A 22,942-nucleotide genomic window follows, 5' to 3' on the forward strand; every position below is an offset into this window, starting at 1 on the left:
TTTAATTTTTTAAACACCATTTTAAGGTCAATATTATTAGCCCTTTTCAGCTATATTCTTTTGATAGTCTCCAGAACAAACCACTGTTATACAATGACTAATTACCCTAACCTGCCTAGTTACCCTAACTGTTAACCCTAGTAAACTTAATTGTGTCTTGAAGAATATCTAGTCTAATATTATTTACTGTCATCATGGCAAATAGAAAAAAATCATTTATTAGAGATGAGTTATTAAAACTATTATGATTAGAAATGTGTTGAAGAAATCTGCTCTCTGTTAAACAGAAATTGGGGGAAAAATAAAACAGGGGCGAATAATTCTGACTTCAACTGTATATATGATCAAAAATGTATATATATATATATATATATATATATATATATATATATATATATATATATATATATATATATATAAATAACCCCTTATTTAAATATAACGTTTTTTGGCAATTCTTAATATAATCAATACTAATTGGTTGGGATGATGAATATTTCTTTTTACTAGGGTTGGGAACAGAAAATGTATTCAGATACTCGTTATAAACTGTACATTTGGATTCTTCTTATTGATACCTGTGCGCATGTTTCTTCAACAAATGGTATAAAAATTAAAGCATATATACATGATTAAACTGTAAAAGAGAATAAAGTGGATTTAGTAGATCAGAATTAAAGGAAATCAAATTTCTCTAATTTCATTAGTTCAAGGCAACCTATTATGCTTCTTTTAACAAGATGTGAAATAAGTCTCTGATGTCCCTAGAGTCCCTAGACTTACACAAATAATGTTTTATAACTCTCTGAATCTGCCCCTTTTAGGATTTGGTGCTAATTCTGGGGTTTTGGTGACTGTCGCTTTAAATGCAAATGAGATTGTGCTCTTTTCAGAAGAGGGCGGAGCTACAAATGACTGTGTGTCAGCAAAGTAGCAGATTCAAAAACAAGGCTAATGTCCTATGCTAATGAGGGAGAGATGGGCAGTTGTGGGCGGGGCTGACACACAGGCATTTGTAGCTCTGCCCTCAGAGGGCGGAGCTACAAATGCCTGTGTGTCAGCATAGTTTCAGATTTAGAATCGTATAGAACAAGACTAACGTTCTATGCTAATTAGCGAGAGATGGGCACTAGTGGGCGGGGCTTTCCCCCTCTAATGACATGTACAAAGGGAGAATGTCACTCAAAGTGTGTCTGCAGACTGTTTTTATCAAGTGTAAAACAACAGAATTAATTGATGTTTACTCTTAGAAGCTGCTTATATTCACATGCTATTAATCAAAATCAATAAGCAGAATCGAAATTGTGGTCGATCGGATTCTATCGATACCCAAGCCTTCTCCTCCTCTGCAGTATCTTGCATTAAAAAGTGTCTGCTGTGCTGTTACATCACACTTTCTGATCAAATACTGAGCATTTGTGCGTTTGTAAAGTGTACTGTGGCTTAATCAGCTGTAAAGACTGATTCCCATCATCCTCTGCTGCTCTCCTCACGCGTTTGCTCAATACTTTGATTATTTTTTAAGCCTGATCTAAACAGAACACGAGAAAGCAGATGTTTTGCTCTGCTGTTTGAGTTTTTATGACTTCCAGACGCACAGAAAATGACAGATTCTGTGATTTTAAAAAGGCTTATTTAATAACTAGCTAGTTCTTCTTTCACATTAAATAGGGTATTTGAGCATATTTTTGCCCACTTCTTTCCAGATTGTGAGTTAAATTTTAAAATCTGAACATTTAATTTTGTCATTATGTTTTCATTGTTGGAAATATAATACAATTCACTGTGAACACTTATTCCTGTAGTAAGTAACCATGAGAATAAGTTTGATGTTTGTGTTAACATTCAGAATTTATGTCATGATAAATGATAATCAAATATTATTTCACACTTTTTTGGACCTAAGTAGGTATAATAGGATTTTTTTTCCCTTTTAAAATGATTTATTTATTTATTTATTTATTTATTTATTTATTTATTTATTTATTTATTTATTTATTTATTTATTTATTTTATTATTTATTTGTTTGTTTGGTTAATAATTATTTATTATTTATTTTTGTTGTTATTGTTATTTATAATGTATTTATTTATTTATTTAAATAATATTTGTTTTTTATTTATTTATTTTTTACTTTTTATTTGTTTATTTATTTATTTATTTAATTTTATTATTTATTTATTTGTTTGTTAGTTTGTTTGTTATTTATGTATGTATTTGTTTGTTTGTTTGTTTGTTTATTTGTTTAATATTATTTATGTATTTATTAATTAATTAATTTGTTTGTTTGTTTGTTTGTTTAATATTTATTTATTATTTATTTATTTGCTTTTATTTATTTATTTATTTATTTATTTAATATTTATTTATTTTTTATTATTTCTTTCTTTCTTTCTTTATTTATTTATTTATTTATTTATTTATTTATTTATTTATTTATTTATTTTTATTATTTATTTGTTTGTTTGTTTGTTATTATTTATGTATTTTTATTTGTTTGTTTGTTTATTTATTTATTTAATATTATTTATTTATTTATTTGTTTATTTGTTTATTTATTATTCATTTTCTTGTTTTTTTCTTATTTATTTATTTATTTATTTATTTATTTATGTATTTATTTATTTACTTATTTATTTATTTATTTATTTATTTTTATGTCATGGAATATATTTTAATAATTTTGTAATATATTTTCTGCTCTGAGAATGCTTTTCTGTGTTTGTGTGTTTGTGTTGTACACTACCTGACAAAAGTCTTGTTGTGGATCTCAGTTGTAAGAGCAACAAATAATATCTGGACTTCTAGTTAATCATTTGGTAAAGTGTCAGAAGGAGGATTTTCTGCTGAATCATCTATTGATCTGCATCTCAATCACCACCAACACTGCAGAAGACCTACTGGAACCCACATGTAGTCAAGATTCTCACAGAAATCAGTCAAGTTTGGTGAAGGAGACATCATGGTTTGGGGTTACAGTCAGTATGGGGGCGTGCAATAGATCTGCAACATCAACAGCCTGAGGTATCAAGACATGTGTGCTGCCCATTACATTACAAACCACAGGAGAGGGACAATTCTCCAGCAGGAGAGCGCTCCTCATACTTCAGCCTCCACATCAAAGCTCCTGAAGGTCAAGCTGCTCCAGGATTGGCCAGCCTAGTCACCAGACATCAACATTATTAAGCTGATAAAGGAGGAGGCGTTGAAGATGAACACAAAGACTCTTGATGAACTCTGGGATCCTGCTGAAGGCTTTCTTCACCATTCCAGATGACTTTATTAATCAGTGATGTGAGTCATGTCAGAGATGTATGGATGCAGTCCTCCAAGCTCATGATGGAGTCAGACACAATATTCATTCTGTCTCCACTGCAGCAGGACTTTATATTCTATACTGGACATTATTTCTGTTCAGTGATGACACTTTAGTCTGAGCAGAGTCAGACCGCACTGTCCTCATCAAATCAGTCAACATCAAGACATGATCAGATTTATTGATCTCAAATCAGCAAAATCTAGAGGCCTTCACCTTTCATATGAGCCACTTCTAATACCAAATCATCAACTAGAAGTCAACGTATTATTTGCTGTTTCTAAAACTTGAATTTTGTCAGGTAGTGTGTTTGTATGTGTGTGTCTTTGAGTGTGTGTGTCTGTTTGTGCTTCCATGTGTGCGTGTGAGTGTAAATGTCAGAGAGATGATGAAGGCTCTGAACACACACACACACACACACACACACACACATCTCACACACAGAAGACACTTTTAAATTCAGCATGAGTGTTTTAGACAAGCAAGAGAACCTAAAAGCACTGTTCACACACACAAGCAACAATCTCTCACCCAAACCTGCGTGATATTCAGGGTGTATATCTATGAATCGTTCAGTTTGAGCTCTTGATTCGCTGAACTGATTCAAACTGAACAGTTCATTGGTGAGCAGCAGATCTTGATGAGCTCTGAAATGATCCGAGAGTCAGTAAATAGTGGCTGATTGGTGCTTTTGTGTGTGAATAATTCTTTGAATCTTCAGTTTGTTGTGTGTAAAGGTGTGTGTTTGTTGTTCACAGAGCCGAATCCGCCGCATGTGGAACGACACGGTGAGGAAACAGACGGAGTCTTCATTCATGGCCGGAGACATTAACAGTTCAGCTACACTCAACAGAGGTAGATATAAACACACACACACACACACACACACACTTGTACAGCTATCTTTATGGCAGGGTTCATACGGTCACAATCATTGCACTTCTGCTGTGTGATTGGCTCTTAGATTAAAATAGAGTAAGAAGTTCATTGTCATTGACATAAATTTTCGATTCACGAGTCTTTATAATATTGTTTATCAGCTCAGCTCTAGTTTAAGTAGATCTAAAAATGCTCTGAAGTTCAACTAATTGCATTTAATATAAGCGTAAACCAAAATACACCGACATCAAAAGCAATTAACGTGAACTGAATAGCAAGTGCTCTGTGAATGCGTGCTGAAGTGTTCTTCTCTTTCACAATGGCATTAAAATCACGCACACGGTAAATCTGCACACATATAATCATGTGTAATGTGATTGATTTCACCATGCGTTCAGCTCTCAGTCACAGATTGCTGTCTTTTAACAGTTTTATAGTCAATGCACAGATTTCTAGAGCTCAAGAATCAGGGAATGACATCTGCAAGGGACGCAGCGTTTGAGCAAGCGCCGTGTCAAGTCTGAAATCAGAGTTTAAAAGAGTGTGTGTCTTAAAGATCAAGCCTGAAACTGTGGGTTATGTTTCTTTAATGAAGATCCTTCTAAGCATGACATTAAATATTTAGCAGTAAATATAGAGTCTGAGATTCATCAATGCTGTGAAAAGTCGAACTGAACATGCAAATGAGGCGATTTCTGTGGCCAGTGAAATAAAAAATAGCAAGAAAGTTTATAGACTTGAGCGTGAATGGCAGCCTGTTGAGATGAGGAGGAGAAAACAAGTCCGTCGGGATCATTTTCAAAGTGTTTTAATAATTGTCAGCTTTATGTAACGAGGCAGATTTAATTTACATTTAGATTACATTGATGTTCTCGGTGTAAGCGAGAGGTAAACAGGTGCAGGAGGGTTTAATTAGCGTAGCAGGAGAGCCGTCTTCAAACTGGGTTTCCAGCGGAGTGAAGAGACTCAAGTGAGTGGAGACACAATCACTCCATAATAATATTGACAATGATCCAAAATAATATTGAAAATATGAAAATAATACTTTTAATTAAAATAAAAGCAATATATTTTTATTACAGCCAAACAAAAATAAATACTAACTCCAAAAGAAAAATATGCATCACTTACATATTTGAAAAGGACTTCTTTTAATCATAATAGTTTTAATAACTCATCTCTAATCACTGATTTATTTTCTCTTTGTCATGATGACAGCACATAATATTAGACTAGATATTCTTCAAGACACTAGTGTTCAGCTTAAAGTGACATTTAAAGACTTCACTAGGGTAATTAGGGTAACTAGGCAGGTTAGGGTAATTAAGCAAGTTATTGTATAACGATGGTTTATTCTGTAGACTATCAGAAACACTTATAACTTAAGGGGGCTAATAATATTGACACTTAAATGGTGTTAAAAATTTAAAAACTGCTTTTATTCTAGCCGAAATAAAACAAATAAGACTTTCTCAAGAAGAACAAATATTATAGAAAATACTGTGAACATTTCCTGAATCTGTTCAACATCATTTGGGAAATATTTAAAAAAGAAGAAAAATTCAAAGGGGGGTGAATAAATCTGACTTAAACTGTATAAACACCGACCTTTTTATATTAATATTCTCTACAGGATGATTTACAGTAGTTTATTAGTGCATATACATTACATTAGTCAGGACTAAAGCCTAAACTGAGACTAATTAATTAAAAAAAAAAACCTGAAGATCACAGTCCACAAAATAGTCCAACCAAATTAATATTTTGGGGACTGTATAATATAAAAATATAAAGTTGTATATTCATTTATGTTCAAAAAAAAAAAAAAAAAATATATATATATATATATATATATATATATATATATATATATATATATATATATATATATATATATATATATATATATATATATATATATATATATATATATATATATATAGTATTTTGTTGTTTTGTACATTAATTTAACCCAAATATGAAGAAATGGTGCTTCATTTTAGCTGAACTAAACTATTTTTATGTCATTTATTTAGTTTAAATCAATGTTTAGTTTAGGTAACCAGAATTTTTTTTGCTAGAAAATATAACAAATTATTATTTTGTTATAACTTTATAAGTCTTATGTACAATGACCAAGAGTGGCCTCAAAAAAAATGAAATATTATTATTATTATTATTATTATTATTATTATTATTATTATTATTATTATTTTTTATTATTATTATTATTATTATTATTATTATTATTATTATTTTTATTATTGTTGTTGTTGTTGTTGTTATTATTGTTATTATTATTGGTATTATTACTGTCAAAATTATTGTTATTATTGTTATTACTATTATTATTATTATTATTGTTAATATTACTGTTAAAATTGTTGTTACTATTGTTATCACTATTATTATTATTATTATTATTATTATTATTATTATTATTATTATTACTGTTAAATTATTATTACTGTTGTTGTTGTTGTTGTTGTTGTTATTATTATTGTTATTATTAATATTGATATTATTACTGTTAAAATTATGCTTATTATTGTTATTATTATTATTATTATTATTATTATTATTACAGTTAAATTTCTCGTTACTATGTTATTATTATTATTATTATTATTATTATTAATATTATTATTATTATTATTATTATTATTATTAATATTGTTTTTATTATATTGTTATTATTAAAACATGTACAGTGTCTTGTATACATGTATGGTATGAACCATAATATCGGGGAGATCAAATTCATATTAATGCTAACCTTGTGTTCATTTAAATGAATAGATATTAAATAAATAAAGTGTCAAATTACAGAGAGCTGAATGTGTATAACACAGTAAACATAAGACCAAAACTGGATAAACAAACATGCAAGGCGCAGGAGATGTAGAACTTGGAGAAAGCCGGTTAATCCAATTGTGTGGAAGCGCGTGTGCTCAGATTGTGTGTGGGCCTGCCGAGAGATTATGCGTAATAATGGGAAGACGATTCACAGCAGGCAATTTCAGTCCAGCGGTAATTATCTTGAAAGAGAAGATGGAGGAGAATTTGTCACATAAGTAGGGGATGATTTCCCAGACAGAACGTCTTATATATCTGTCAAGCTTATGCACACTAGCATGTTCACAGCATTCCAGAGGAGTTCTGTCTCGAAATTCTGTCCTGCAGAAATATAGCATTTGGATGAAACTAAATAAGAGTGCTTGTCCTGTTTTAAACAGCCAGCAGGCTTTTGCTTTTGTGAAATGTGACTTTTCTTCCTGGTATTGGTAATCAAAGCTTCAATAGATGATGTTGCAGCGAGGTCATTTCCTTGAATGCCAACATCATGCTTTGGTAAATCATAATTATGACAGAAGAAGGTCGCTGGTTCGAGCCTCGGCTGGGTCAGTTGGCGTTTCTGTGTGGAGTTTGCCTGTTCTCGCCAAGTTGGCGTGGGTTTCCCCCGGGTGCTCCACACAGTCCACACATGTGCTATAGAGGAATTGATGAACTAAATTGGCTGTAGTGTATGAGTGTGTGTGTGTGTGAATGAGTGTGTGGGTGTTTCCCAGTTCTGGGTTGCAGATGAAAGACAACATGGCGGTTCATTCCGCTGAAATAGAGACTACCAAAGAAAAATAATTAAATGTCTCATAGTTATGATTTACCAAAGCATGATGCATCTATCGTGTGTAGAGCATTCGATTGGGAAAGAAATCTTTATCTTTATTATGTAAATGACAAATAAAGGCTCAGAATCAAATAATCTTTGCAATCTTTTCTAAAAAGTAAAATTACTGTAAAGTTTAAACATGGCCAAATAACAGGAGTGTCAAAATACAACATGAAACTGCATAAAACAACAACAATATAATAATTTAACAATAAAATAAGATGCAATGTTTAAACTCTACAGCTATTTTTTTTTTTTAGATCAGGTTGCAAAGATTTATTTTTCATTTAAAGTACAGTTTCATTTGTTTATCTTTAAATAGGAATTAATAATGTCATTTTTCCTGTTTAATATTTAACCGAGCCTTTATTTGTCATTTATAAGGGATTTATAAAGCATGAATAGTCCTCACTTTAGATTAGGTCACAAAACTGCATAATATTGAGTTAATAAAGCATTTACTAACATATATTGTAACCTTACTATATGCTTGAATAATAAGATATATAAGCGTTAATTTCAATAGTTTATTAATCATTTACTAACTCATTCTGAATGATCCTAAAAACCCTCAACTACTCTTAAATACAAACGGTTTGTAAATAATGCAATACTTAATTTAGTAATGAAAAATAAATCATTAACTAAGTATGAAAATACGATCATTAAACACATTATATTGGTGCTTATAAGTCAAGAATAGAGCATTTGTAGCTGCAGTTATATACTGCTTACTAACGCTTATTAATGTCGAGTTAATGCTTAACAGATAATGAGTTCACTATGCTAATGCTTAATACATGATTTATAGTGTGTAGTTATTATAAAGTGTTACCAAAACTTTCAAGGACTTAACATGATGATGAGCCTTTAATGCATCATAGCAGTCTTGTGTAATGGGTGCATATACATGTATGTATGCGGAACATTCCCTGTCAGAGACTCTGATGTGGAACGAATGCTGACATTTGTGGAAAGTGTTGCTGTTTTCTGCTGCGGCTGCTGCGTCTGTATGATAACGATGCTAACATTGTTGCTGCATTTGTTTGATCTTCTCTGTGTTTTTCTCTCCATCTGTGCGGCTGCATCAGGTGCCATGGCCAATCACCTCATCCCAAACTCTCTGCTGCGCGCACACGCCTCTAACAACCCCTATAACACCTTACTGGGCGAATCAGCCATCTATAACAACCCCACGCTCAGCATGTACAACGCTCAAGGTGTGCTGCGTTCTTCCTGTGCACTAACTCAGTGTGTGTGTGTGTGTGTGTGTGTGTGTGTGTGTGTGGGAAAGGGCTCTGCTATGTGGCTTCAAGCTGAACTTGTCTGCGGTCATCTCTGTCTTATGTCTGGTATGATCTGTAGTACCTCGTGGTTCCCAATTTTAAGAAACGAAGGTTTAACGAAGGTAGCACGTTATTTTAATGTATATTCGCACTGTGAGATGTGCGCCTTCGCTGGCCAGTTTTAAAACTGCTCTCAAATCTTATTTGTCCTCATTGGCTATTGATTAAAAGGGACTTATTTGGCAAAAATCACTTTTATACGGGGTTTAAACACAGTTGTGTGTCAGCATGTGAACATATCCAGCTTCTAATGGTAAATATTTATTAATATTAGACTTGATACAATAACACAAACTTTGATTGACATTCTCCCTTTGTCAACAGAGGGGGAAAGCCCCGCCCACTAGTCCCCATCTCTCCCTCATCAGCATAGGACGTCAGTCTTGTTTTTTAACCTGCCCATATGCTAACACAGGCATTTGTAGCTCCGCCCTCTTTTGAAAAGAGCACAATCTCATTTGCATTTAAAGCGACAGTCACCAAAACGCCACAATTAGGATCAACGCCTGAAAGGGTCAGTTTCAAAGAGTTATAAAACCTTATTTGTGTCGTATTTTAAGCTAAAACTTAACATACAGAGACTCATAATAGGACCCCTTTAATATGAGTTTTAATTCTTCCATAGTTTTATCCTTCTCATTTTATTTTCTCATATTGTGCATGCTTTAAAATTGTCTCACCGCAGGAGAAATGCCAGCACAGGCTTCCAGTATCCGTAGTTCTGTAGATACAAGATGTCCAGCACCTGAAACTATGGATACTGGAAGCCTGTGCTGGCATTCCTCCTGCGGTGTTGCTATCAGCGTGTGAAGAGTGGGAGAAGAGGGTTGCATTGACAATCCAACACATTTTATAAGTGGTCAGAAACTTGTAAATAACCCATGAAAGAATAAAGTTAAGTTAAAACCAAGCACACCATTGTTTTTCTTGTGAAATTCCCAATAAGTTTGATGTGTCACATGACCCTCTTCATATTGAAAAAACAAAAGTTGGATCCAAGATGGCCGACTTCAAAATGGCCACCATGGTCACCACCTATCTTGAAAAGTTCGCCACCTCACATATACTAATGTGCCACAAACAGGACGTTAATATAACCAACCATTCCCAGTTTATTAAGGTGTATCCATGTAAATGGCCCACCCTGTACATCAAGATCATACTTCAGAAGTAAACTTATAAGTACTTTATATCTTAATAATAAGCCAGTTGCTAATAGTGTGAATTGGGACTTAAACTAAAGTGTTACCAAAAAAAAAAAAAACTCATAATAACTGATGGCTGCATTTGGTGGCATGACAGAAATGCGCCTCAGTCTTTAAGTGCATTAGTGGCTAATTGCAGAATAAAATCGAATCACCCACTCTATTGAAGACGAGCCGCACTAATGTGTCTCGCGCAGATGAGTTTGGACAGCTACGGCAGACTCTGTGCAAATGAAAACAATTAATGCGCCCACTGCATGCCAAACACTCAGTAAGGCTTCAGACATCCACACAGCAGACATCTATCATGCATTCATGCTAAAGCATCGGGCGTTTCAGGACGAGCGTCAAGATAAAAACATGACTGAAAACATTGTACATGCGTCAGTGCTACAGAAATAAAGTTCTTTGCTGATGCAACTGAAAACAAAGTGCATTCCTTGCATGCAAAGCACTCTGGAGAGATTTAGAGCACAAATATAACATGTACTCTTGCTGCAAACCCTGCAGAATGCCTGGATTGCTACTGTAACCCTGCCGGTCCTACACCACCCAACCCGCTCCAAGCTGGTATCGAACCAGCGACCTTCCGCATGGGAGTCGGTTGCTCTACCAAGGAGCCTAAAGACCATGGCCTCTAGGAGTGAGGTTTACCTGCACTGCACTTACTAGCTGGCCTCTGTTACACTCACCACCCTAAATCTCACCCCCTTACGGGTCACGGCACCAATGCAACCCTGCCGGTCCTACGCCACCCAACCCTATACAAGCTGGGATCGAACCGGCGACCATCCGCATGGTAGTTGGTCGCTCTACCAAGGAGGGTAAAGACCATAGCCTCTAGAGCAACTTTAGAGGCCAGAGGAGTGAGGTTTACCTGCACAGCACTTACGAGCTGGCCTCTGTTACACTCACCACCCTAAATCTCACCCCCTTACGGGTCACGGCACTAATGTAACCCTGCCGGTCCTACGCCACCCAACCCTATACGAGCTGGGATCGAACCGGTGACCATCCGCATGGGAGCTGGTCGCTCTACCAAGGAGGGTAAAGACCATGGCCTCTAGCGCTGTCACTAGAGCAACTTTAGAGGTCAGAGGAGTGAGGTTTACCTGCACAGCACTTACTAGCTGGCCTCCATTACCCTCACCACCCTAAATCTCACTCCCATACGGGTCACGGCACTAATGTAACCTCGCTGATCCTACGCCACCCAATCCTATCCGAGCTGGGATCAAACTGGCAACCTTGAGTCGGTTGCTCTAACGAGGAGGGTAAAGACCATGGCCTCTATCGCTGTCGCTAGAGCACCTTTAGAGGTCAGAGGAGTGAGGTTTACCTGCACAGCGCCTACTAGCTGGCCTCCGTTACACAACAAAAGATGTTTTTCCTAGCAGGGCTTCATATGTCTAGTGCATACTTTCAGAACAGGACTGAAATGTGAGCTCGTGCTGAGATGCCTGCTGGAGGTCTGGTATTTCAGGACAAGCGTGGCATAAAATCGTTTTCATCTACATCAGGACTAGGCAACTCTGGTTCTGGAGGGCCACTGATCTGCAGAGCTCCATCACTAATCAATAACCAGTGCCTTTAGGATTGCTTAAATATGACGCAAAAGTGTGTCTTATCAGGGATGGAGCTACGACCTGAAGCAGGGGCGGACTGGCCATCTGGTAATTCTGGCAAATGCCATAAGGGCCGGACCAATTTTTAAATGTGGGCCGGTCAGTTTTTTTTTTTTAATATGTATTGTTTTTAAGTGCAGACAGCTTTTATGTCTTGCTAGATGTGATATTATGATGATGATAATAAAAATAATAAATGTTAAGTATTTGGCGCAATCGGCAACTGCCGCCTGGTTTCAAGATGGGCCGACCCAATCCAAGGTTATCCAGACTTAATCAAAATCTGGCAAAAATGTCATATTATTTCACTATCTTTACACCAAAACAAATAGTGAATATGCGTGTCCGTGGGTGGGGCTGTGTCGGTGTGGTAATGTGGGCTGGTGTTGCAACAGTGCCAGGGCTAAATTTTTGTCCCAGTCCATCCCTGACCTGAAGGATGGCAGTCCTTTATGATCTCTGATTCAGACATGCATGGAATACACGCTGACTAAAATGGTGCACAAGAAGAAGGGTTTGGACCAGGGGTGCACAAACTCAGTCCTGGAGGGCCGGTGTCCGGCGTATTTTAGTTCCAACCTCAATTAAACACACCTGAACCCGCTAATCAAGCTCTTTCTAGGTATACTAGAGACTTCCAGACAGGTGTGTTGAGGCATGTTGCTGCTAAAATCTGCAGGACTCCGGCCCTCTAGAATAGAGTTTGGACACCCTTGATTTGGACAGTGACACCAGACATTTCTGTTGCACATCACAACATGCTTTTGAAAACACAAATGCACTCTCAGTAAGACTAGAGTGTTTCTTTAGATCAGAATTGAGATGTTTTACAGGCAATCACAAGACAAATTGTCCACTCTTTTGAAAAATACAGAGGGGTCTAATAGACAGAGACAGTGAAACTGGATGTTTTGGAGCTGTGCCGCAGTATTTCTGTGAGCTCATGCTTCTGTCTTTTCTAAAAAGGCTTTTCAAAGTAAGGCTTTGTGCATCTTTTATACTGAGATGCATCTCTCATGCAAAGATGCCTGCAGGAGGCCTGGCGTTTCAAAACAAAGGCATGAGTTCACAGAGATTTGATCAAATATCTCATGAATTGAACTGCAAATTGATTGAGGCATTGGTTCCAAATTAATAGATATATAGTTTACTCTTTTGAAGACTTGCCATCTAATTCTTCTCACTGAGAAAAGAGACTTGCACTGGATTTTTTGTGGTCTGCTGCAGTACTTAAGTGAACACATAAAGTCTTGCATCTTTTCAGATGTGCATCTTTTATTCTAAGATGCATCTCTTATGCAAAGATGCCTGCAGGAGGCCTGGCATTGCAGAATAAGCTCGAGTTGACAGAGATTGTATCAAATCTCACAAATGTGTCTGCATGCTTTTTGGTGCCTAATCAAAGACAAAGTCCATGGTTTTGAAGCCTGCCAATTAAACGCTTCTCTCACGAAAGAGAAAGCGATATTAGTTGCTTTTGTACTGCGTTGAGTTGCATCCGAGAACGTCTTCAGAACAAGACTGCATGCATCTTTAATGCTGAGATGCATTTGCGCTCTCATGCTAAGATGTAGTGATGGGGAGTTTGCATCGTTTTACTGACTCGGACCTTTGAGTCTCGTTTAAGAGTTATTTTGTTGAGTTCGTTCAATTCGTCAAAAACCCTTTAAAAGGTCTCACTTTATTTTCATGGTTGGTTTGTTGAATTAAAGTTACATTGCATCTACATGCCAACTAATTCTTATTAGACTACAAGTAGACAGGGTTAGAGATTACAAGTTAGGTTAGGGTTGGTGTAAATTGACATGTACTTGCAAAGTTTCTTACAGTCAGTTAAATGTCTGTTGAAGGAGTAGAATCAAGATATTAAGCAGACAGTCTACTAATACTCAACTGGACCATCAAAATAAATTGTTACCCATTAATGTTACAAGATGCGTCCAAACACATCTAGCCCAAACGTTGATCACATTACAAACAACTAAACTAGAATAACTCGAATATTACTCTACGGAATGTAAAGAGTTGTCTCAAAACCGAAGACTCAAGAAATGGACAGATCAAATCTTATTCCGGCTCCAAATGCATTTGATTGGCTTCTGTCTTTCATGTGATGAATGAACGAATCACATCCGATAAACAACTCGAAAATTGAAACTAATCTTCTTTTCCACCTGCACAAATGTGCGCATGCACGAATGAACGAATCACTCTCTGAAAGAACTTGTCGATCTCGAGTCACATAAAAGATTCCTTCAAAATGAACGAATCGTTCAACACTGACCCATCACTACTAAGATGACTGCTGGAACCCTGGCATTTAAGGACAAGCATTGACAGAAATGGTGTCAAATATCTTATAATGATCCTGGCAGACATGTCACGTTGTAGATGCATTGGTGCCTAGTCCACTCTATTGAAGGCAGGCAACTCCAATGCTTCTCATGCAGAAGAGAAGCGATGACACTAGATGTTTTGTGCTGTGTTGTGATACTTCACATGATTCTGTCCTATCGGAAAATGTCTTTTCAGAGCAAGACTTTGTGCATCTTGTAAATTCAGATGCATTTCTTATGCGAAGACGCCTGCAGGAGACCTGGCAGTGCAGAATAAGCATGAGTTAACAGAGATTGCATCAAATATCTCACAAATGTGACTGCAGATTTGTAGATGTGTTTGGTGCCTAATCAATAGTCAAATAGTCCACTCGTTTGAAGACATGCCAATCGAATGTTTCGCATGCAGAAGAGAGGCATTAGATTTTATTTAATTCTTACTGTATGGGACTCCATGATTCTGTGGCGCTGCATGCAAGAACGTCTTCAGAACGAGACTGCATGCATCTTTTATGCTGACATGCACTTGCACTCATGCTAGGATGCCTGCTGGAACCCTAGCAAATCAGGACAAGCATGAATTAATGCAGGTGTGTCCAAACTTGGCCCTGGAGGGCCGGTGTCCTGAAGAGTTTGGCTCCAACCCTAATCAAACACACCTCAACCGGCTGATCAAGCTCTTGCTGGATTTACTAAAAACTTCTATGCAGGTTTGTTGAAGCAAGTTGGAGCTAAACTCAGCAGTACAACGGCCCTCCAGGGCCGAGTGTGGACAGCCATGATTTAACAGAAATTATATCAAATATCTCATAATGATCTTGGCAGATCTTGTAGACACATTGGTGCCTAGTCCACTCTTTTAAAGGCATGCACATCTAATGCTTCTCATGCAGAAGAGAGGCATGACACTAGATGCTTTTGTGCTGTGTTGCAATACTTCTTAGGTTCTGTCCTTCCTGAAAACGTCTGTTCAGAGCAAGAATTTGTGCATCTTATATACTAAGATGCATCTCTCATGCAAAGATGCCGGCAGCAGGCCTGGCATTGCAGAATAAGCATGAGTTGACAGAAATTGCTTCAACTATCTTGCAAATGTGACTGCAGATTTGTAGATGCATTTGGTGCCTAATCAATGGTCAAATAGTCCATGCTTTTGATGACATGTCAATCGTATGCTTTTCACGCAGAAGAGAGACATTAGATGTCACTTAATTCTTACTGCATGTGACTTCATGACTCTGTGGCGCTGCATGCAAGAACGTCTTCAGAACAAGACTGCATGCATCTTTTGGGCTGACATGCATTTGCGAGCTCATGCTAAGATGTCTGCTGGCATTTCAGAACAATCAGAAATGGTATCAAGTATTTCATAATGATCTTGGCTGAAATGTCACTTTCTAGATCTATTGGTGCCAAGTCCACTATGGTTCCAATGCTTCCCGTCTTTTCTGAAAAGCAAGACTTTCATTCTAAGATGCATCTCCCGTGCAAAGATGTGTGTAAGAGGCCTGGCATTGCAGAACAAGCATGTGTTGACAGAAATTGTGTCTCACAAATTTGTAGCTGCATGGATGCCTGATCAAAAGACAAATAGTCTGCTCATTTGAAGACATGCCAATCGAATCGCTTCCCACTTAGAAGAGAGACAGCGACGCTAGATGCTTTGCGCTGTGACTGCGTGCTTCTGCAGGGCTGCGTGCAAAAACATCTTTCTAAAGTGAGACTTCATACGTTAGAACAGGACTCGACTGGGCGCTCCCGCTGAGATGCTCGCAGGAGGCTTGGCTTCGCCTGTTAGCAGTAATGCATCTCTGCACGCAGCTGTCTCACTCCAGTCTCCTCCTGTCTGTCTGTTTCACAACGTTCTCCCCATCACCACCTGTTACCATCACCTTTCACTAATGCACAGATCTGAAAGAATTCAAAAGGCTCTCGAGACGTTAGAGGAGTGGGGGGGGGGTGGTTTGCAAGCTCAGGATAACAACCTCTTCATCTACGTTGACAACATTGTAGCGACCTTGAAATCTAATAACAATAAAAGCCCCGAAATTACGAATAGATCCCAGGCCACTTTTAATGTTCCTCTTTAGCCCGATCAATAACTCTCTTACTGAATACAAGTCTGACTGTGGAACCACGTTCAGAGCTGGACGCTAATGGAGCCCATTTCTGCGCCCTCCAGACATTCAGGGAGCTCTAAAGCACAATTTTATGGCATTTACATGTGCATCCTGGGATTGCGGGAGGACGCGGGGGTGTGTGTCTGTATTTGAGAGGTGAAACGATGGGGTTGAGCGTAACCGTTTACCTGCGCTTCATTAATCTGTGTGCATGTTCTCTTCGAGCAGTCACTGTGAATGCTTACCTGTACCTTTTTTTCTCTTTCCTTTTTCCATGCTGTCCTTTAAGAGCCCTACAGAGAGACAAGTATGGGAGTCAAACTAAACATTGCTTACCAAATGTAATTTGCTTTAACGTTATTACTCTTTCCTTAAAACCGTAGCCAGTCGCCCAACTGCTAAGAGATGTTTGAGTCAATATTGTAATCAGAGAGCACTCTCGACCTCATTAAAATCCAAACCCAATCTTCTCGACTCTTCATCAAGTAATGCTTCTGTGGACAATTCGGTGTATTGCAATCCCGTTTTGTTTACTTTTTTCACCCCAATTAAAATGAGCACATTTGTCTAAGCCGCCATTAAGTAAAACCAATGATGAGGTAACTAGAACAATTGGTAAACAAGAAAGTGCTCCCACATGTTGCTGTACCACTGTGGGAGAGTGTTAGTAGGTGACTTGATTATGATAAATCTAACAGCAAGACGTCAATAATATACATAATGTAATTACAGTCGAAATCTATAGGCGGAGAGGCTGCTCTCTCTGTACCTAAAATATATATATGAGTGTTATATAAAGGCCAGCATGATTTGGTTTGTCAACATGCCAAGCATCTGCTTTAGCTGTGGTGTATTTCTGTGTGTTTGTGCGTTGTGTTTCTGTTGTGTTTGCTGGCTTTGCTGAGTGATACGTGTGTTATTTGATATGTGAGAGAATTGAATGTCGACTTCGAGTAACTAACAGGTAAGTCCATCACTATCGCTGGCAGACAGTGAATTCTCCAGCCTAGATCGCCCCCCCACGCTTTCTGAATCCAAGATAGCATTCATTTTGTAGCTCAATTAATTTCCGCCTCAGGGTCGAACAGTGTTTCGGGTAGTTTCAGCGGGTCGTTCTGCATGTCGGTCTTACAGATGCACCAGACCAAGTGTTTCTAATCACTCTTTTCTCCATCCTGCAGAGGGAATCCTGAACAATGCTCGGGATACAAGTGCCATGGATACTCTACCACTGAATGGTAACCATGGCAACAGCTACAGCTTGGCCAGCGCCGATTACATGAGCGACTGCGTGCAAATCATCGACCGCACGTACAACGTTCACAAAGAGACCACGCTGGAGAAACGAATCCTGAAAGAGCTCACCTCCAACTACCTGCCCTCCTACCTGAATAACCACGACCGCGCGGCCGAGCACGGACGCAACCTCATGAACAAGCTGGTAAACGAAGTCAGCAATGGAGGCGGTGTCAAAGACTCGCCTATGCTGCCCGTCAATCTGGCTTTAGGCTTAGACGACTCGGCTTCTTTCCCTCCTGAGGACGCTTTAGGACTGGAGCTGATCAGAGAAGAATCCAACGCACCTTTGCTTCCACCACCACGCCATATTCCCACAACCTTCAGCTCCGCCTCCTCCTCACGACGACGCCTTCCTCAAGAAAACAGCGAGAGTTTCTTCCCTTTGCTGACAGAGGAGCAAACTGAAGATACTCCGTCCCCCCAGAGAGACTCGCTTTACACCAGTATGCCCACTCTGCCTGATCCTGAGCGCTCCGACACACACTCGCTGCCCCGTAGCGGCGACACACATACGCTGCCTAGGACCGGGGAACCAGATGATGTGTACTATAAGAGCATGCCCAACTTGGGCTCACGCAACCATCTGCACCAGCTGCATAGCTACTACCAACTAGGCCGCGGCAGCAGCGATGGCTTTATCGTCCCGCCCAAAGATGAGCTTTCGGCTGGCGAAGAGACGCCGCAGGAGGCTGCGCACATGGTCACCAGCCTATAGAGGGCACCAAATGCACCACTTTCTGCTCTGCTCATCCTCATTACCCAATAGCTGTGTTTCCATCCACATATTTTTATGGCTATTTTGGAATATCGCATAAAAAAAATTGCTTGATGGAAATACCAAGACGCACAGGAATTTGGAAAATGCGCATAAAAATGTTATGCGTATAACTTCTTTATCCAACAATATATAAATATGCATAAGCGGCGATATAAACACAAATAAATAAAAATATGCACATCTAAAACATCCAGAGATGCTGTTGGAAAGGATTGTGTACATTTCAATTCGAGTTTATTTGTATAATGCTTTTTATAATAATTATTAGTTGTGGTGTAACGGATCACAAATCTCACGGTTCGGATCACATTGTGGTTTTTTAATCATGCATCAAACCATTTTTTGGATCAGCTAAAAAGGGGAGGAGACAAATGTAATTTGCTTTCCATTTATCTCAGAAACAGCACTGTTAGACACTTTTAGTCAAAACTGAACTTAGAAGCTTTATTAAAAATAAAATGAAGAAATAATCTGCTGAATAAAAATAAACTGTAAATATTCAGCACTGTAAAAAATTCAGTTACTACCACTGTTGATGATGACGCTAAATGTAGAACTTTGTACAATCTATATTTATTTTTAGTCTCATCTTCAATAAATGATTCAGTGATTAGCTGATCATTTCTGAAGAAGTATTCAGTGGCATATGTTTGACGGCTGGTTGTCGCCACCTTTTGGTTAAATAATGTAACTGCTCTCATTGTTTTCATTTTTGAGCGTCGTTAAATACATATGGCGGTGCTTTTAATCTTTACTATAAACATCAGTGGTTTTCTCTAATCTATAAACTGTTCTTCCAGTACTTTTGTGTTATTTGGCTGTTTGTGACTTCAAAACTAACTAAAGTCTGAATCTTTCTTGATTTTTGCGTTTTCAGATTTTAATGCAGCGATTGGAAGAATTACTCATCAACCATTTATAATTGAGGTTGCGTGGGTGTTGAGATCCCGATCTTTTAATGAATAATCATGCAGCTTTTACTGCATGCATTAATGCAGGTTAAACAAGACAGAACACACCTTTAATAACCTAAGAAACCCACCACATGCCCAATAACCCACCACAACTTCTTCCATCATCATTATTTTTTACAAAGAAATGATGCAAGAGCGTGATTTGAATGAAACTTTGCGATCGTTATAAATTTAAGATAAATCTACAAGTAAACAAGAGTATTAATCTGTCGGTTGTGATGCGTACAAATCACGGATCAACCAAGATTTATTACACCCCTAATAATGATCGTTTCAAAGCAGCTTTACAAAAGGTGCACATTATTGCATTACAACAGGGGTGTCCAAACTCAGTCCTGGAGGGCGGGTGTCCTGCACAGTTTAGCTCCAACTTCCTCCAACACACCTGCCTGGAAGTCTAGTATACCTAGAAAAAGCTTGGTTAGCTGGTTCAGGTGTGTCTAATTGGGGTTGGAACTAAAATATGCAGGACGCCGGCCCTCCAGTACTGAGTTTGTACACCCCTGCATCACAATTAAAATCAGTCAAGTTAAGATTATTAATAGGGCCAGACAGAATCTGCAGACATTTTTGGCTATTTTTGTGGAGAATTTTATAAATTCTGCGAATTTATGCGGAATGATTTTAGGAGTATCATAATGAGAAAACTTTATATATGAAATAAAAAATAACACATTTTTACCTTCCTATTTATTGTTTACAACGCAAATCCAATTAATTAATTTTTTTGGGCAAAACAAGGCAAGTCACATGTAATATCTCCACTAAATAACAAATAAAATTACAAACTATGTTGTAAACAAATCATATGAACATTTTAGTATTACTATTATTATGGCACAAGGATATTAGTGAAATTTATTTAAAAACTGAATAAATTTACACACATTTACACAAGTGAATACAGACTCAATGATGGGCTAAAAAATCTGTGGAAATCTGCAGATTTCTGCACGCACAGATTCTGTGTGGGACTAGTTGTTTGTTAGGCAAGGCATGGCAAGTTTATTTATATATTCATACACAGAATTCAACGTGCTTTACATAAATATGAATAAAAGAGACGAGTATAAATCAAATAGAAACAAATAATATAAAACCAGCGTGCAGAGTTTTTCATTCGGTGTATCATATTTTCTCATTTTACTCTGGGACTTCCCCGTTCTGGTTATTACCCCCCTATATTTACCATACTTTATTAGTAATGTTAGTTTATTAGATTCTAAACATCTAATGACACAGATGTGCATGATGGGGTGCATTCATTGTCACACCAGCAGAGCAGAATATATTTTTATTCAAGGTTATCACACCATCAGAATCTCACACCGGCCCGTGCCTACTCCCAACGCACTCAACTACATTTATTATATTTGCCATCAGTTTATCAGGAAGTGAAGACTCAGTTCTCTTATTAGATGGAAACGCTGCTTTATTTGCAAACGTTTTATGCGATGTTCCAGCTTTGCGTATAAATCCAATTAGCATCACTGGATGGAAACACAGCTAGGGACATCCGGAGCTCCATGTGCTCTCCTGTCCATCGTCCGCAGTTGTTTTTTTTTTACGTTTTGCTTCAGCGTGTCCTCCGCAGGGAAACAAACCACAACAAAACCTTGGGAGAGCGTTTTGTATTCTGTTCAGGAGTGGGATTATGGATACTCTTGCCCGTTGAGGAATGAAAACTGACACTCTTTTGATTTTCTCGATTGTGCTCTTCTACTTAAAAGCAAAAAGCGGACCCAGAGATGGATTTTGCTGTATAACCTTGCGGGGAGTACGAGATCTTCGAGGTTTTTACTCTCAGCAACCCTGAAGGAATACAAATAACTGCCAAAAAAAAACATTGTTTAGTAGCTCAGTGCTTCTAGTGAACACCAATCAGCGTGACTCCGAGACTATTTTAATACCTTCTGTATCCATATTTGCGTTGTTTTCTTCTTCTTCTTCTCACGTGGTGCAAAGCAGCACGTTTTTAGCTGCGACAGAAGACAATGGTGAAGAAAGGAGATGCTCGAGATCAAGCGCCATTTCTGTTCGTGTCTGTATTAATAACAAATATCGGAAAGCCGGGGGGGAAGAACTAATACCGGGAGGATTCTACAATATTTCCATGTAAATGTACAGACACTAGTGTGTTGCACAGGATAGCGCTTATTCTGTTCCTACGCCCTCCGCTTCTGTAACCATGGTGATTTCACATCATTTCCTTTCTCTGGTCTCGTCCTCAACGACAGGTTTTGATCCCTCGCTCTCTCTCTCTCTCTCACTCGGTTTTTCTTGTGTTTAATTATACCCTTCACGTCTTCATTTGGGTTTGAATAATGGGCAAGCAGACACACAAAATGAGAGGATAGATGACACATGTTTGATTTGTAGACAGCAGATGCAGGTGAGTGAAGAAAGGCCGACGCTGCTGGGATGGAGATGTGAATGTGTGTGTGTGTGTGTGTGTGTGTTGTCATTCAGAGAGAGTGACGGAGATACACACGAGGCTTTGTATGATTTGACTGCAGAGATCTGCTTCTTTTCTGTTTGTAGGGGAGAAGGAATGGTTATTTATTTCACTCAACACAAACTCTTCTGCAAAGCGTCTGGAGGGGAAATCAATGCAGCACATGTAGTTTTGGGTTTTGTTTTTATATCATTGCAGATTTCAGATCTGGATATTGATTTTATTTATTCTTTTGTTCATGCTTTTTATGGTTATTTTTTCTCTCCTGTGGTTGAATGACCTCTCACTAATATTTGTTGTAACAGTGAAACTTGTTTGCCAACAAATAAATGACTGACAGAGTGAAGCAGAGACGCGCTGGCTGTGTCCATTGTGTGTGTGTTCTTCAAACAGGGGCTCTTTTGACATAAAGCTTTAAAAAATAACATTCATTCATTTTCTTGTTGGCTTAGTCCCTTTATTAATCCACAGCGGAATGAACCGCTAACTTATCCAGCACATTTTTTACGCAGCAGATGCCCATCTCTGGTAAACATCCATACACACACTCATACACTACGGACAATTTAGCCTACCCAATTCACCCCTACCGCATGTCTTTGGACTGTGAGGGAAACCGGAGCACCCGGAGGAAAACCATGCGAACGCAGGGAGAACATGCAAACTCCACACAGAAACGCCAACTGAGAAACCAGCAACCCAGTGACCTTCTTGCTGTGAGATGACAGCACTACCTACTGCGCCATTAGATACACGATGTGCAGCACCTGAAACTACGGATACTGGAAGCCTGTGCTGGCATTTCTCCTGCTGTGTTGCTATCAGTGTGTGAAGAGTGGGAGAAGAGGCTTGCATTGACAATCCAACACAATGGGCAGCACATTGAACACATTTTATAAGTGGTCAGAAACTTGTAAATAACTCCTGAAAGAATAAAG

The 22,942-nt window shown here is 38.0% G+C and overlaps 1 protein-coding gene across 50 annotated transcripts in view; it reads left to right on the top strand.

Annotated features, from left to right (window-relative positions):
• LOC101882941 (adhesion G protein-coupled receptor L3-like) overlaps positions 1–22,355 on the top strand; it is a 404,581-nt gene extending 382,226 nt beyond the window's left edge. For 17 of the 50 annotated variants that reach the window (XM_073907650.1, XM_073907660.1, XM_073907655.1 and 14 more), the window contains 4 exons: positions 4,076–4,172; positions 8,958–9,086; positions 16,788–16,805; positions 17,680–22,355. In XM_073907650.1, the coding sequence (XP_073763751.1) occupies positions 4,076–4,172; positions 8,958–9,086; positions 16,788–16,805; positions 17,680–18,512 (1,077 nt within the window). In that variant the 3' untranslated portion in view covers positions 18,513–22,355. Of the gene's footprint in view, positions 1–4,075; positions 4,173–8,957; positions 9,087–16,787; positions 16,840–17,679 lie in introns of all 50 variants that reach the window. The other 33 variants (XM_073907653.1, XM_073907667.1, XM_073907658.1 and 30 more) reach the window with 3 other exon arrangements.
• The last annotated feature ends 587 nt before the right edge of the window (positions 22,356–22,942 follow it).

This window comes from Danio rerio, chromosome 7 (genome assembly GCF_049306965.1).
Source record: "Danio rerio strain Tuebingen ecotype United States chromosome 7, GRCz12tu, whole genome shotgun sequence".
Lineage (NCBI taxonomy): Eukaryota > Metazoa > Chordata > Actinopteri > Cypriniformes > Danionidae > Danio > Danio rerio.